At 36.6% G+C, this 15353-nt stretch overlaps 1 protein-coding gene across 1 annotated transcript; it reads left to right on the top strand.

Moving 5' to 3' along the window:
• Positions 1–7525: 7525 nt before the first annotated feature.
• On the top strand, positions 7526–11965 carry LOC115700761 (uncharacterized). Its single transcript, XM_030628401.2, has 8 exons — positions 7526–8719; positions 8973–9105; positions 9395–9610; positions 9811–9966; positions 10221–10473; positions 10735–11135; positions 11233–11349; positions 11443–11965. The coding sequence occupies exons 1-8, from the start codon at positions 7704–7706 to the stop codon at positions 11776–11778; spliced, it is 2628 nt and encodes an 875-aa protein (XP_030484261.2). The 5' UTR covers positions 7526–7703; the 3' UTR covers positions 11779–11965.
• Positions 11966–15353: the final 3388 nt, after the last annotated feature.

Raw genomic sequence — 15353 nt, 5'->3', positions numbered from 1 at the left:
TATTGGCTTTAAAATCTACATCACTCAAATTTTTTATTTTACATCAAATTTCCATAATCTACCGTACATTAATTTCTATAAAATAATTCACAAAAATTTTATTTTTTTCTTTAAATTTTGAAAATTTTTATTTATTTCGAATATATAATATTATCCTATACACATATTCCCATATAAAAAAAATTATTCAAACTCAAAAAAATTAATAAAATATTTTTAAAACAATAAATAGTATTCTATTTTAAAGAAAGTTTAAAATAAAGAAAAAAGTTTAAAACATCTAATGTAATGTATTTTTAGTTTGGTTCTTTAAATATTTAAAGTTTTTCTATTTTAAAGTATTTGATCTAAGTGCTCTAAGAACATTTTCACTGGAATGTTAAATATGTAGTGTATTATTATTTTTTGACACTTTTTAATAAAATACTTTTCCAACAGTATGCTTTGAGTTGTGTCAAATTTAACATAAGATATAACATTGTGCAGGGCTGATCCTAAACTATATGGGGCACGAAATTAAATTTTAGGACCCTAAATAAATAGTTTGATAATTATTAAAATAATAATTCTAGTATTTTGGTGTAGTGGTAAAAAAAAAAATAAGTTTTAAAATTTTTAAGGTTCAATCCTCCAAATATTTCTAAAAAATAAAGTAGAAATTAAAAATTGATCCATTTACCTCATTGCTCGCCTCACCTCAGGGCCAGTCCTGACATTATCTCAAATTTGATACACTATAAATTCTACAGAGATTTGGAGTACAAGGAAGGCAAACACCTTTCTTGTGGCTAGAGGGATTTGGAGTACAAGGAAGTTCATTTTTGATAATAGTGTGTGGATCATTACTCAAGATTCTAATCTCGACCTATGGAATGCTCCATGGTCTTGTTGTGATGCTGTCACTTTTACCAATGCTGATATCAATCTGCTTACTCAGTCAAATTTTGTGGTTGGGGGACCTTATAAGCCTTGTTAATGCTAGCTGGAATACAAAGCTTATTCAAAGAATCTACAAACCTCAAGCTACCACTATTATCCTCAATTGCAACATCTCGACTCCTCCTCTTATTGATTCCTTGCTTTGTAAATCCTCGTTGAATGGTTTCTTCTTTGTTAAGAATGCTTATTAGGACCTTAATAAGCCTACGTTCGGGGCTTGCAATGAAATGTGCAAGTGTATTTTGAAGTCAAACTTCCATGAGAGATTGAAGTTGTGTCCTTTGGAAGCTATTTTCCGATGCTATCCCTTTTGGTTTGTGACTGAGTTGTATCTTTGGTAGTACTTTTGGGGCTTGTGTTCTGCGTGGTGGGGAGAATAGCAACTTTGCTATGCAATTTCTCAACTACTGTCTTATTACAAAGTCTATTTGGTTCTATTCGAAGTGAGACCTCTGCATTGATACTCTCCTGCTCCAGTTTGGAAGAGAAGTTGTTAGTTGGATGTTGGATCCTATGCTTCTAGTGTATGGAGTTCACCATTTTTGCTAGCATTCTCTACTATAACATTTGGCATTTTAGGAATGAGAACTTCTATAATGATGGTAGTGTCTCTGTCCAGACCATCATCTCTAAGATCCATCAGTGTTTCGCGAAACATTGGTGTGACAGTCAGAGCCCCGTGATCCGAAGGGGAAAGACTGGGAGCTGTGCAATCTCACATCATCTGGGGATGGTCAAGTGTGATGATTCTGAGACTGTGTATGTAATGCCCTAATACTAAAGTACGCTACAGTGATTTTTCAAGCTAAGTGGTATCTTTGCTAATCAAAGTATTTTTTTTTTTTAAATCGTTCAAATTAAAACTTTTAGAATTAACTATGAAACTTTATAAAGTATATATAAATATTTACAAGTGTCGGGATCTCATTATTAAAATTTTTACAAAATATTCTAAATACAAAAGTCATGTCGCACAACGACTACAAAATGAAAAACCTAGATGTCCCGAGACCGAACACTCCAGGTCGCGCCACCATGACATGTACAACCTCATCCTAGCTCAAGCTCACTCCTGTTCAGCCTTCACCTTTCCTTTACCTACACATGAAAGTAGAACTGTGAGTCGACAGACTCAGTAAGAAAAGCATATAACATATCACATATTATTGACTTGTATCTAGGCATCCATACACCTATTTATAAGGCTTAACAAATGAGTAAGAGCGTTTTATACTAAGGTACAGCCATTGTACCACATATAGGGGTGTTCATTGGATCACATCAAATGTTTTTAGGCCTATCCAGATCCAATCCAATTATATATTGGATGTTAGATTTTACCATCCGATTCGATCCAATTAATTTTAGTCATCCAATCGATCCAACATCCATTGGATGTTGGATTGGATCGGTCCTATCCATTGGATGTATTTTATATATATTTATTGGTTTAATTTAAATTTATTCAATATTTTAGACTAATATTTTTTGGATCGAATCGGATCCATCCAATATTTTAGGTCTAATATGTATTAGATTAGACTGGATCCATCCAATCTAAGAAAAAAAGAGTAAAAATTTAATGTTAATTTTTATGTATACATATATATTTTACGTATAACATTATAAAATCTAATTACTCATCCAAACTAAATGAAAATAATAATTAGTTTAATTGGATGTTGGATGTATTGAATTTTAGACACTGCATCCAACATCCGATCCGATCCAATTGGATATTCAAAAATAACATCCAATCAGATCCGATCACAATTGAATATCCAATGTTTGGCAGTCGATTGTGATTGGATCGGTCAGTTGTCATTGGATTGAATCGATTTATACACACCCCTAACCACATACACTAAGTACCACATTGCACGAGTGTTGGTAGGATTTGTTTCGTACCCTGAGTACCACTAAGTGATATATCACACACACCCTGCACTTTCTCGTACTTGTGTTAGTAACACCGTAATGTACTCTTTAAACAATATAGATTATACCAATGCAGTCTGTACCATTTCTGTACAAGTGTTGGTAGTGTACTAATCATAACAAGCATGCACATATATTTCACACATACATATATTCGCATATGTATCACATGTTCCACACTATTCTTACCTCATTTTTGAATTCAAGTGAGTTGGCCGACCTGAACGGAAAGTCTCGTACTGGATGGATGCCCTAATCACATAACATAACTGGGTAAATCACACGTCAAATCCTAATCTGGGAAACCTGAATCTCCAACTTAAGGTTCTGTTATTACTAATTGGAACTACAATATCCTAGGAAACAGGGAATCACCCAACCAAGACACTGAAATGGACACGAATCGAGGAAATGAATTGTTCGGGGAATCTACCAAAACCAGTTTTGCAGGTCCTGGCAAACTAGTTAACCGGTTTGCACCAGGTTTCCCCAAACAATTCCCAACCTACTCAAAACATGTCCAAATCCCACCAAACTTTCGAGAACACCTATAATGACCTTCCACAATATATTCCAAGCAACAGAATTCAGAAAAATATCCAGAAACCAAACATGCCATTGTTGAGTCAAGTGAACTCAAACTTGCTCAACCCAAGAATTAAACTCTAAAACCAGGTAATTCAGACCTAGAATAACCCCAATATTCATTAGAAAACAAACAAGCACAAACCCTTACACAAACAGAAGCAAAATCACAATTTCAATATGCTTAAGCTAACTAACAACTTAAAAACTTCAAAAAGGAGATCTAGAACTCTTACCTTTAAATTTCTCTACTTGATTTCAGTCAAAAACCCTCCAAAATCAAAGAAAAGTGCTAAAGCTTCAGTTGGTACAAGGAAGGCTCGAAGAGAGAGAGAGAGAGAGAGAGAGAGAGAGAGAGAGAGAGAGAGAGAGAGAGAGAGAGAGAGAGAGAGAGAGAGAGAGAGATGGTGTAGGAAATTGAATTTCTTTTCTTTTTTCTTAATTTCTTATTTTCAACAAATGTATGACATAATCACATTGTTCAGCACTAAAGGGCAGCTGTCAACACAAGCAAAAGCCACCTAATCCCCCCTCATAAAATTACCAAAATGCCCTTGGAGCTTAATCTAATGCTAATCCAAGCCCAGGGGTAAAATGGTCAAAATTTATAACCCCGCTCAAATTCGGTATTTTATTTTTCACCACTCTTAATCCCATTAAGAAAAAGATTCTAGACTTACCATTGTGATTTGAAATAGTCATCCATTGCATTTTCCATCGTCGCCGAGCAAAAATTGCAAAAATAACATAATTCATATATAACTCAAATAATATCCTCTAGAGTTTAATAAAATTTTCGAAATTGAAAAATATAACTCTAGTGCCCACTTTTAATAATGGGACCCACAATTAAATAAATTCACAAATAACTATAAAGATATCAATAATTAGTGCTAATTTGCGGTCATTATAGTGTAGGTATGAGACTACACAATTGAAGAGGACTTACATAAATTGATTGGTACCAACTATATCAACAAGGTGTATCTTATTTTTTGGTAGCTCATGACGAAACAACTCCACACTTAAGCGTGCTTGACCTAGGGTAATTTTAGGATGGGTGACCTCTTGGGAAATTTTCTCAGGAAGTGTGCGAGTGAGGACAAAGCACGCTAGAAACACTCTTGTTGATTTGTAGGATCAGTCATCATTTCAGGAAGTAGTCAGAGTGACATACTCGTGTATAAGAGTCATCATTCCATGGGTGTAAGGACCCAATAGAGGCTTGAAGCGAAGACGTAACAGTCAGAGTCTCGTGATTTGAAGGGAAAAGACCAAAAGTTGTACCATCATGAAAGAACTACACAATTAAGCGTGCTTGACCTGGGTAATTTCAAGATGGGTGACCTTTAAGAAATTTTCCCAAGAAGTGAGTGAGTGAGGACAAAACACGCTGGAAATACTCGTGTTATTTTTTATATTTTTAAATATTTAAATTATAAATAAAAAATTTAATGACATGGACCAATGAACGAGTGACACTTTGACATTGACTTATCACATAATGGTTAGGTACTTACGGAAGTTCCACACTAGTGACGGAATATATTTTTACCGCAAAAAATACGACTTAGGTACTTATATGCTACTCAGCATAAAACTTAAACATTTATGTCGTAAATTACTCATTTATTAAACACTAACTACAAGGTAAGACTGAATAGCTAGACTGTATATTATTATTGAAAGACAGATAATAATTTCATCAAGTGCCAAAATAGAAACACTATGATGATTAAATATATGAATTGACATGAAGAACAATTTACACAAAAGCTATGGTCTTTCTTTATGTAATGACCGCTCTAGTAATGTGGATTAGAAAAGGCAATTAGCACTAATTTTTATTATTTTATTATTTTATTAATATTTGTGAATTAATTTTGATTATGGACCCCAATATTTAGAAATAAATATTAGAGTTATAATTTCTCAATTCTGGAGATTTTATTAAACTCTAGGGGTATTATTTAGCTTATATGTGAAATATGTTAATTTTGTAATTTTTGCTCGGCGACAACGGAAAATGCGATGGATGGCTAGATAATCACATGAGTAAGTTTAGAACCCTATTTTATAGTGGGGAATATTTTAGAGAAAATAAATTATCGGGTTTGAGCGGGGTTATGGAAATTGACCATTTTACCCCTAGTTTCAAAGAAATACCTTAGTTTAAGTCTAAGGGTATTTTTGTCATTTGTAGGGATAGGAGATAGGTGGCTCTTTTGTTGATTGACACCTAGGAAGGTTACTTTCAGCCAAGATTAGTTAATTCTTTCCCAATTTGGAAAATCAAAGAAAAAGGAATTAGAAAAAAAAAAAGCCATTTTCTCTTGGACTCTTCTCTCTTTCTTTCGGCTGGGACAACCTAGGGCAAGCATCAATTTTCTTTTCCATTTCTCTGAGTTTTCAGCAAGAATTCAAGGGGGGAAATCAACCTAAGGTAAGCCCTAATGGTCCTCTTCTCTAATTTTCAAGTTTTGAATTAGTTGAAGTAGTGAAATTGTGTTATAGGAGCTGTTAGGGTTTGTTATTTGTTTGGTTTGAATTCTAGGGTTAGTATGAGTTGAGTTTAGCCCATAGCAGCTGGTTTTGAGGTTTATGGTTGGTTTTATGCAACTTTGAACATTGAGTTCAAAGCTTTAAAGCTTTAATGGCAAGTTGATATTTATTGTGTTTTTCTGTGAAATACCGGGCCGGGTTTTATTGTGTATGCATTGTTTAGGTATACTGGAAAGGTTGGTAAAGTTTGGAAATGATTTGAATCAAGGGGGACAAATTTTTGGGTTTTCGCATGAACCGATTCGGTTCGGGTGGTCCGTACCAACCGGTCGGCCAGGTTGGTGACCCGAACCGAGATACCGTTGGATCCCGGCTCTGTTGGGGATTTGTCCAGAACCCTAGTTTTAGCCAATTTTCGGTTATATAGGGTTTTTCCATGAGGTTTATTGATAGAGAAACATTTAGTTTCGGGTTTTAAGTCCCGGAAAGTGATTTGGCGAGTCACTCATCTGTGTTATCATTCTTGTGATTAGGGCATCCATCTAGCACGTAAATTCCGTTCGTCGCCTGGCCAAAGACACTTGAATTCGGAAAACAGGTAAGAACTGTGTATAATGTATGATGTGATTATCTGAATGTGTGTATATGTGTTTATATATGCATGCTTGAATTATGTTAAACACTACCAACACTTGTGTGAGTGTATTGGTACAGTGATTGTTGTTAATTAGAGTACGATACAGTGATACCAACACAAGTATAGAAAAATGCTAAGGTGTGTGGTACATCACTCAGTGATACTCAGTGATCGGGATAAACCCTACCAACACTCGTACAGCGAGGTACGTTGTGTATGTGGTATAGTGGTTGTACCCTGGTATTGAACGTTCATGCTCATCTGTTAAGCTCTGTAAATAGGTGTATGGGCGCCTATTTACAGGTCGGAAATTATATGGTATGTTATATGCATTTCTTACTGAGTCTGTCGACTCACAGTTTCTGCTTTCATGTGTAGGTAAAGGAAAGGCGAAGGCTGAACAGGAGTGAACCTGAGCTCGGGTGAGATTGTACATGTCAAGCAGCGCGACCTGGAGTGTTCGGTCTCGGGACATCTGGGTGTTATATTTTGAAAGTCGCTGTGCGACCCAGAACTTGTATATTTTGAATGTAAAGTTTAAACAGTAAATTTTCAAAAGTTTGAAATCGGGATCCCGGGATTTGTAAATATTATATTATTTTATAAAAGTTTAATGTTTAAAGCATAAATTTTAATTTGACACGTTTTTCAAGAAATTACTTTGATTAGCAAAGTTTGCACAATAATTGAAAAAGCACTGTAGCGTGCCTTAGCATTAGGGCGTTACACTTTATTTCTTTTTATATAAGAATCTAGTAATCTACTACTTGCTCCTTGTATAAAAATAGACAATAAAACAATTTTTCTTAGAAAAAAAATAAAATAAAATTAAACACAACCTTTAATTACTTTTTTTTTATATTTTGGTCAAAGGTGAAAATGGTTGAAATAACATAAACATGTGTCTACACGAAACGTCAAAGCAAAATCTTCAACTTTCTTGCTCTTCTGACCAATCACGTTCTATAAAAACCAAAGCTTAAATTCTTGAAATATTTTCTTTAAAAGAAAATAATAATTACTTTTTTAAAAAATAACTTGCTCTCTTTTTTCTTCATTTGCATGCACTAAATACTATCATCGTTCTCTGAGAATTCCAACGATGCCGAGTACATTCAAAATCACCAAAAGGCACCACAAACACTTGAACAATCCCTTCACTTCTTCCTTACCTTCTCTCCCTTTCATCCACGGTACCTTATTCTTCACATCCTCATCTCTACCTTCTGATCATGTTTACTCAATCGGGAAGGATTTTCAGCTCCGTTGGAACTCCAACAATGGCGGGTCTTTCTCGATTCTCCATCATTTTCAGCCCACGAAGCCCATTTGGTCGACCATCCCAGGTCGAGCTTTTGTCTCTGCAGCAATGGTGGATACAGAGGTTGAAGAAAGCAGGGGATCTTTTCTTATAAAAGATACTGATGTTCACTTGGTGTGTAATCACCAGACCGTACAAAATATCCAGGTGATCAATCGATTTGAAGAATTTCTATGTTTATCGGGTCAAGATCATAATTTTTCATCTGGGTATTCAAGATTCCAGCTCGAGAAAGATACCCAATTTCCAGTTTTGATGGTTTCGGGATGGCTTTTTAGTATGAACACGAAAAAGAAGACCAGTATTTGTGAGAATTTGGATTTTGATCCTAAAGAACCTACTATATGTGCAAAGTATTGGGTTTTGTTTGATCAGAAAAGTGATGATCAAATTGGGTTTCAAGTGAAGCTTGGAGAAGCAAATTTTGAGTTTCATTCAACACCTTCTTCTTCTTTTCCAAGTATTAAAAGAAAATACAAGGGTTTTAGTAGAAGACTGGGTCATTTTAGAAAATTGAAAATTGGGTTATACTGGTCATTTTTCAAGCCAAGAAAGATTGTCATGGTAGGATCTTCATCACAAGAAGAAACGGAGGAAATAAAGGCCAAAGAAACCAAAGAGTTGAACAGGGTTTTCTTTACCTATTCAAGTGAAAGCAGTGAGAGATTTTATGGGTTCGGAGAGCAGTTCTCTCACATGAATTTTAAAGGGAAAAAGGTCCCAATTTTAGTTCAAGAACAAGGTATTGGGAGAGGAGATCAGCCCATTACTTTTGCAGCTAATTTGATCAGTTACAGGTAAAACATTAAAGATTGATTCTTACAAGCACAGATTTGCATAGTTGTTTTTGACTTGATTTTATACTTTTACATAATTTGTAATTGTGATAAACTTATTTAAGATTTTGTTGCAAATTTTAACAACAGTTAATTGTGGGTTTTTTATTTTTCAAATTTAATGGCTGGATTTGTTCCAAGGGAAACCAATGCTATAAACCCATCTGATAAAACATCAGATTTTGATTTTAATACGTTTTCTTGACATTTGCAGGGCGGGAGGAGACTGGTCAACCACTTATGCTCCTTCTCCATTCTATATGACTTCAAAAATGAGGTCCCTTTACCTTGAAGGATATGAATATTCTATATTTGATCTGACAAAACCAGACAAAGTTCAGATACAGGTAAGAAGTTTAGATGACTTTTTTACTTACACTTTTGTAGGAGAGTAATAAGATACCAATGGATGTATTAAAAACACACACACACTTTTGAATTATGACCAATAGCATTACTTTGTACTGATCTCATTATGTATTTTGTACTGATCTCATTTTGTAATATGTAGTAAGTTTCGAAGAAGGAAAGGGTTGGCTTTTTTCTTTAGAAATTAGTACATGATGGCTTAATGCTTATCCAAGATCTTAGCCTTGCAATGTTTAACTTTGTGTGCGCTACTGCTGGAGCATGCAGATACATGGAAATTCAGTACAAGGACGGATATTGCATGGTAACACTCCTTCAGAGCTCATTGAAAGCTTCACTGGAACCATTGGAAGACCTCCTCAGCTTCCTGAGTGGATAATATCTGGAGCTGTTGTCGGAATGCAGGGTGGCACAGAAATGGTGCGCCGAGTTTGGGATCAACTCAGACAATACGATGTTCCGATTTCAGCATTCTGGTTGCAAGTAATACAAACTACTAAATCAAGTTTATGAATATATTTTTCTATATGCTGTACTGCTTATATATTTATGCCTACCAGCAAATGCATATATATGTTTTAAATTATTTGTTTAATTGCTTTCTTAAAAATGCTTTAGAAGAAACATTGAAAACATTAATATTTCTATGTGAATGGATCTAACCCTATACTACTAATACTCAGGATTGGGTGGGACAAAGGGAAACAATCATTGGATCCCAACTATGGTGGAACTGGGAAGTGGATGCAACAAGGTACTCTGGATGGCAAGAACTACTCAATGATCTTAGTGCGAAGCACATAAAAGTGATGACATACTGCAACCCTTGTCTAGCGCCGGTATCATTCTTCTATCCTGATTTTTTATTTTATTACTTGTCCACAAATTTAAATTTATAACTGGTTGCTTTGAAGACTTTGTTGCGTAAATATACGAGGGGTAAACTCATGACTTATAGTAAAAAGAAAGCTGATACTAACAATGGGCCTTTTTCATTTTCAAGAAGTGTTGGCTGGGTTAAGCAATATCTATATGTTATTGGAATTTTTCAACAGTTTATGATGTTGAGCAAAGCTTCTACTTGAATTCACAGACTCATGACAAGCCAAACAAAAAGAGAAACCTCTTTGAAGAAGCAAAAAAGTTGGACATACTTGTAAAAGACAAAAATGGTGAACCTTACATGGTCCCTAATACAGCTTTTGATGTTGGAATGTTGGATTTGACTCATCCAGACACGGCAAGTTGGTTCAAGCATATTCTACAAGACATGGTGGATGATGGTGTTGGAGGATGGATGGCCGACTTCGGTGAAGGCTTACCGGTCGATTGCACCCTTTATTCAGGTTGAACTTTTAATCTATTAAATTGTTATATTAAAATGATCCCATAACTTCCTGTGAGGTCATTCCCTAATCTGTTGAAGCCTCTAAGGAATCAATGTCTATGAGCTAGCTTATTAACATGTTCCATCTTCCACCCTAGTTGAAAGTTCCATCTAATAGAGTTATCAAACAAAGTTGATTCCAATAACCCAAATTTATATTCCTTGATTTGTATAATAATTCCTAGAGAAGTGTGGTACTAAGAATCGTTACTCATGTCAGGGGAAGATCCAATATCTGCTCATAACAGATATCCAGAACTCTGGGCCCAGATAAACAGAGATTTTGTAGAAGAATGGAAAAGTAGTCGTGTTGGTAAGGAGAAAGAAGACCCGGAAGAAGCCTTGGTCTTTTTCATGAGAGCTGGTTTCAGAAATAGTCCAAAATGGAGCATGCTGTTTTGGGAAGGGGATCAGATGGTGAGCTGGCAAACCAATGATGGGATAAAGAGTTCTGTTGTTGGTCTTCTCAGCAGTGGCATTTCTGGCTTTGCTTTCAACCACAGTGATATTGGAGGGTACTGTGCTGTAAACTTTCCTTTTATCAAATATCAGAGAAGTGAAGAGTTGCTACTTCGATGGATGGAGCTAAATGCTTTCACAACTGTTTTCCGAACACACGAAGTATGTTATACCTTTTGATAAATAGGAAATTTAAATGTTTGACAATCATGAAACTCAAATTCTAACAAGTTTCTGATCTAAATTTTTCTGCAATTAGGGAAACAAACCATCATGCAACACCCAATTCTACTCGAATGATCGTACTTTATCACATTTTGCGCGATTTGCTAAGGTTTACAAGGCATGGAAGTTCTACAGAATCCAACTTGTAAAGGTAATAATATCATCAAATTCAATGGGCACTAAAAGAATCAAGTACCTTTGAGTGTGAGCTAATAAATGTTTTCATGTCCCACTCTTGTTGCAGGAAGCATCTTCAAAGGGTCTCCCTGTGGTACGCCACCTATTTCTTCACTACCCAAATGATGAACATGTGCATAGCTTGACTTACCACCAATTCTTGATTGGCACTGAGATTCTAGTGGTACCTGTTTTAGACAAAGGCAAGAATAGTGTCAAAGCATATTTTCCAATTGGAGAAACCTGTTCTTGGCAGCATATATGGAATAGACAAATATTTACAAAACAAGGTTATGAAGCCAGTGTAGATGCTCCTATTGGCTATCCTGCTGTATTTGTTAAGTATGGTTCTTCAGTGGGAGAAACCTTTTTGGAAAACTTAAGAGAACTAAAAATTCTTTAAGAAATCAGTCCTCAAAGAGGGCAATATATCTTTCTGGTAATAGTAACATAACTCAGATGTAAAACTTACCAATAAACTGTTGCATGAAGTTTCATAACTTCACACATAAGAAATAAGATAATGTTCCTGAAACAAAAGAAGCGAGCTCGTTTTGATGATAGCAAATGAAGATCGGCCGAAATATGAATTGGGCATTGACTTGTTTAAGATTGATACGTTCTCCTGACAATTTAGTTTTTCAATAACGGATACGGATAGTTGAAGAATATTCGTTATTTTTCTATTTATACATTTTCCCAAGGTATGCTACGTGGCACTAGTTTCGGAATATGCTATGGGATCGATAATAAAAATGAATATTATATAATAATTAGGCTAATTAGTAATTTTTTATCTTGAATTTTGACATATACTAAATTGTGCTCTCTGAATTTTTTTCACCGTTAAAAATTCTTCTCGAACTATTAAGATTGTTAAATTTAAGGACTTTTGTCTAATTTTATTCAATTTTACTGTTTCAGTTGTTGTCGAGCAAAATTCGCAACACCAAAAGTATGTAATAATATTAATAACAAGAAAAAATTATTTGAAGAACAATTGCAAGTATTCAGCTTAAAATGGTGAGTACTCGGGCTAGGAACGTGAATGCTTACTAGAAAACTGGAAATAACAAGAAGACAAAGGATTATAGTAATTCAGTCAGATGACAGTCTGCTTAGTCCACTGTAACAAGAGCTTCGTAGGTCTCATTTCATGGTGGATCACTCCTTTATATACAAAGCAATTGTCCAATTAGTTATAGAAAGATTGCATTCATTATCAATCCGTTTGCACATTGAATTACAATAATTAAACTAAAAAATGTAAACATCAATAAATGAATAACAGTTTCTATTCACTAAATACAGCAACGTATGTGTCTTCTGACATGCGAGTGCACTGTTCATATTCTAGTATAAGCTCGCGGGCTTAAGATGGACCTAACATTTGATTAAGTTTAGGATGTCTGCGTTCTTATATAGTCGCATCTATGGACATCGTATGACAAGCTGGTAGAACCTAGACACGCGAGTCTATATTGGTTTATCGAGGCTGTTTAGATCATTCCGATCAACTCGCATTAAAGAGAGTCGATCTCTGTGCTTTCGCAGGAGTATAGAATGGATACTCGCACATATCCTGATACATGCGAGTTGGATCCGTTCTCTAGTCCCACATAATGCGAATTACAGTTATGCGATCAGACTTTGGTCATACTCGCATCATCTCGCTGACTTTAGCTCAGGCGAGGTTTAAACTCGAGGAGTCTCTCATGGACATCTCAGCTTTCATTGGAAATCTGAATACACGTGTCCTCCAAACAGAAGTCTGGTCTCGAGTTTCTAGGTGAGAGAAATCTCACTATAACACATGCCCCTAGTTTCGCTATGTGATAGATGCGGTCACGAGGGAAACTATACGCGAGAGACAGGTGAAAGGTTGTCACGAGGAGGTGACCTTTGGTTGTCCCTTCGAGGGCTTCAAAAAATGACGACTGTAATTATTGCTTTTTATTGCATTTATGGTGCCACGTCACGAAACTCTTCGGTTTTCGTGCAGGCGTGGCCATGGCTGGCCGTTAGATTGGGCGACCTTAGGCATTCTTGTTGCCACGTGTCGTAATCCCAATTAATAAGAGATATGGGTATTTAAACCCTTTGATACGAACTAAATCCTTCATTTTTCCCTCTCGTTCTTAACTTCCCTTTTCCCTCCTTTACAGAGATTTCAAAGAAACCTCCATACTCAGCCCAGATTCCTGCCTCTCCTTCTAAAATCTCTTCAATCTCAGAAGTGATCGAGAGCAATCGCAGGAACAACTTACCAAAACTAAAGGTTAGTTTCGAATTCCATTGCATTTTCAATTTCTGTTTGAAATGCAAAGTTGTTGTTTTTTCTGGATCTTGGTATTTTGAGGGATTTTAGAAATGCATGCTTGTAGGAAATACACATAGGGTTATGTTTTTTCAGTATAGAACTGGGTAATCTCAGAAAAATTGACCTGAAATTTGCATAACCGTGAACTTTAGGAAGAATGTTTGAATAATCGCATCTTTATCTTTTGAATACACGCGGGTATTTGGATGAACTCTTCGAATACTCGCATGTTTGCTTAGGTTTCACAAAGACTTTATTATTTATAGTCGTTGTTTTAAACCTTAGGATTTTACACTATGTATATTTTATTGCGAGAACATTGGTTAAGTCTTTCAAATGGTGGGCGTATCACAGTATTCCAATGCTCATATATGCGATTGTATGTTCCTTGAAGTACTGTGAAACCCCCAGCCATTTGTGGCATGCGCTAGTGTTCCGATATAAGCGTACTCTTTGGCTGGCAGATCTTCTCGAAACGGTGGGAGTATCTCAGTAACTTCAGGGTCATGCTTGAGAACGCATGCCCCTTGAGTCACTGAGATTTTCCCAGCCGTTTTTTGAGGTATATCGCTAGCTGGAGACGCGTGACATACTCGCAGGTTGTGATTAGTTAGGTTCCTCGAAACGGTGGGTGTCTCCCAGTCACTTCAGGGTCATGCTCGAAAACGCATGTCGCTTAGGTTACTGGGATACACCCAGCCGTTTTTGAGATATCCTTCTATTCGCACACTTGACTTCTCGCGCCTTGGTGGACTGATTGGTTTTCGCAAGAATTCAAATCAGTCCCCCTAAGGTGATTTTTTATTTTATATGCGGGTGAGGTCACTTACTTTGTTTTCGCACATTCACCACGCTGAAAAGATCTTCTATCTTTCAGATGAGCGATCTATCGGATAGCCAGATGCTTGGCTCGGGAGGCAACGCGTTTGATGGCGACGAGGACCATCAGGAAGACAGCTTTATCCCGACCTCAATCTCAGAGGAGGAGGTCGCTACTGCCGGAGACACAGAATTAGGTCCGATGTCTTCTGCAGATATTGAGAGGATGGTACAGGAGCTCGCTGAACCAGGAACCATCGAGATTCGAGACAGCGAGTCTACGGTGTCAGCGCGTGATTATGTCGTTCATTCCAGGCACGCTCCTGACGTCAAGGTCGAAGAGATGGATGATGATTGGACGGCCCCAACTCGGGAGTCAGGCGAGGAAGAAGACGCGGAGGGAAGTGGGACTGATTCGGTGGACAACACTCAGTTGGACGAACCCTTTTCGTGCGAGGACTTGGTCTCGTGGGTCACCAAATCAGATCTTACCACTTTCACGAGGTTAAACCTTCTGCGACTTGCCTCCTTACGTCCTCGGCCTACTCAGAGAGCGCACCTCTCTTTTACCAACCCTGCGGTCATACCTACAGAGGATGTAGTCTCAATACCCATTCTTCGATGTGGGGTATCGATCCCTTTTCACCCCTTCATTGCTGCTATTCTCAAGCAGTATGACGTGTCCGCTTTTCAGTTGACTCCCAATAGTTGTCGCATAGCCTTAGGCTTTTATGCGATGTATATGGAATATGTGCACAGGGCACCTTCGACGGAGGAGTTCAGCTACTTCTACGACATAAAGAGTGTAGGTCTCCACAATGGCTTCTACTGTTTCAGCA

Source organism: Cannabis sativa, chromosome 8 (assembly GCF_029168945.1).
Source record: "Cannabis sativa cultivar Pink pepper isolate KNU-18-1 chromosome 8, ASM2916894v1, whole genome shotgun sequence".
Taxonomy (NCBI): domain Eukaryota; kingdom Viridiplantae; phylum Streptophyta; class Magnoliopsida; order Rosales; family Cannabaceae; genus Cannabis; species Cannabis sativa.
The sequence above is the reverse complement of the archived record's forward strand: the minus strand, read 5'-3'. Positions and strand labels throughout refer to the sequence as shown.

What these genes read in the sequence shown, in the direction of transcription:
- LOC115700761 (XM_030628401.2), top strand. Translation starts at nt 7,704, where the DNA reads ATGCCGAGTACATTCAAAATCACCAAAAGGCACCACAAACACTTGAAC. An exon ending in GCTAATTTGATCAGTTACAG is followed by an intron (nt 8,720 to 8,972) that starts GTAAAACATTAA and finishes TGACATTTGCAG; the next exon opens with GGCGGGAGGAGACTGGTCAA. An exon ending in CTGTTTTCCGAACACACGAA is followed by an intron (nt 11,136 to 11,232) that starts GTATGTTATACC and finishes TTCTGCAATTAG; the next exon opens with GGAAACAAACCATCATGCAA.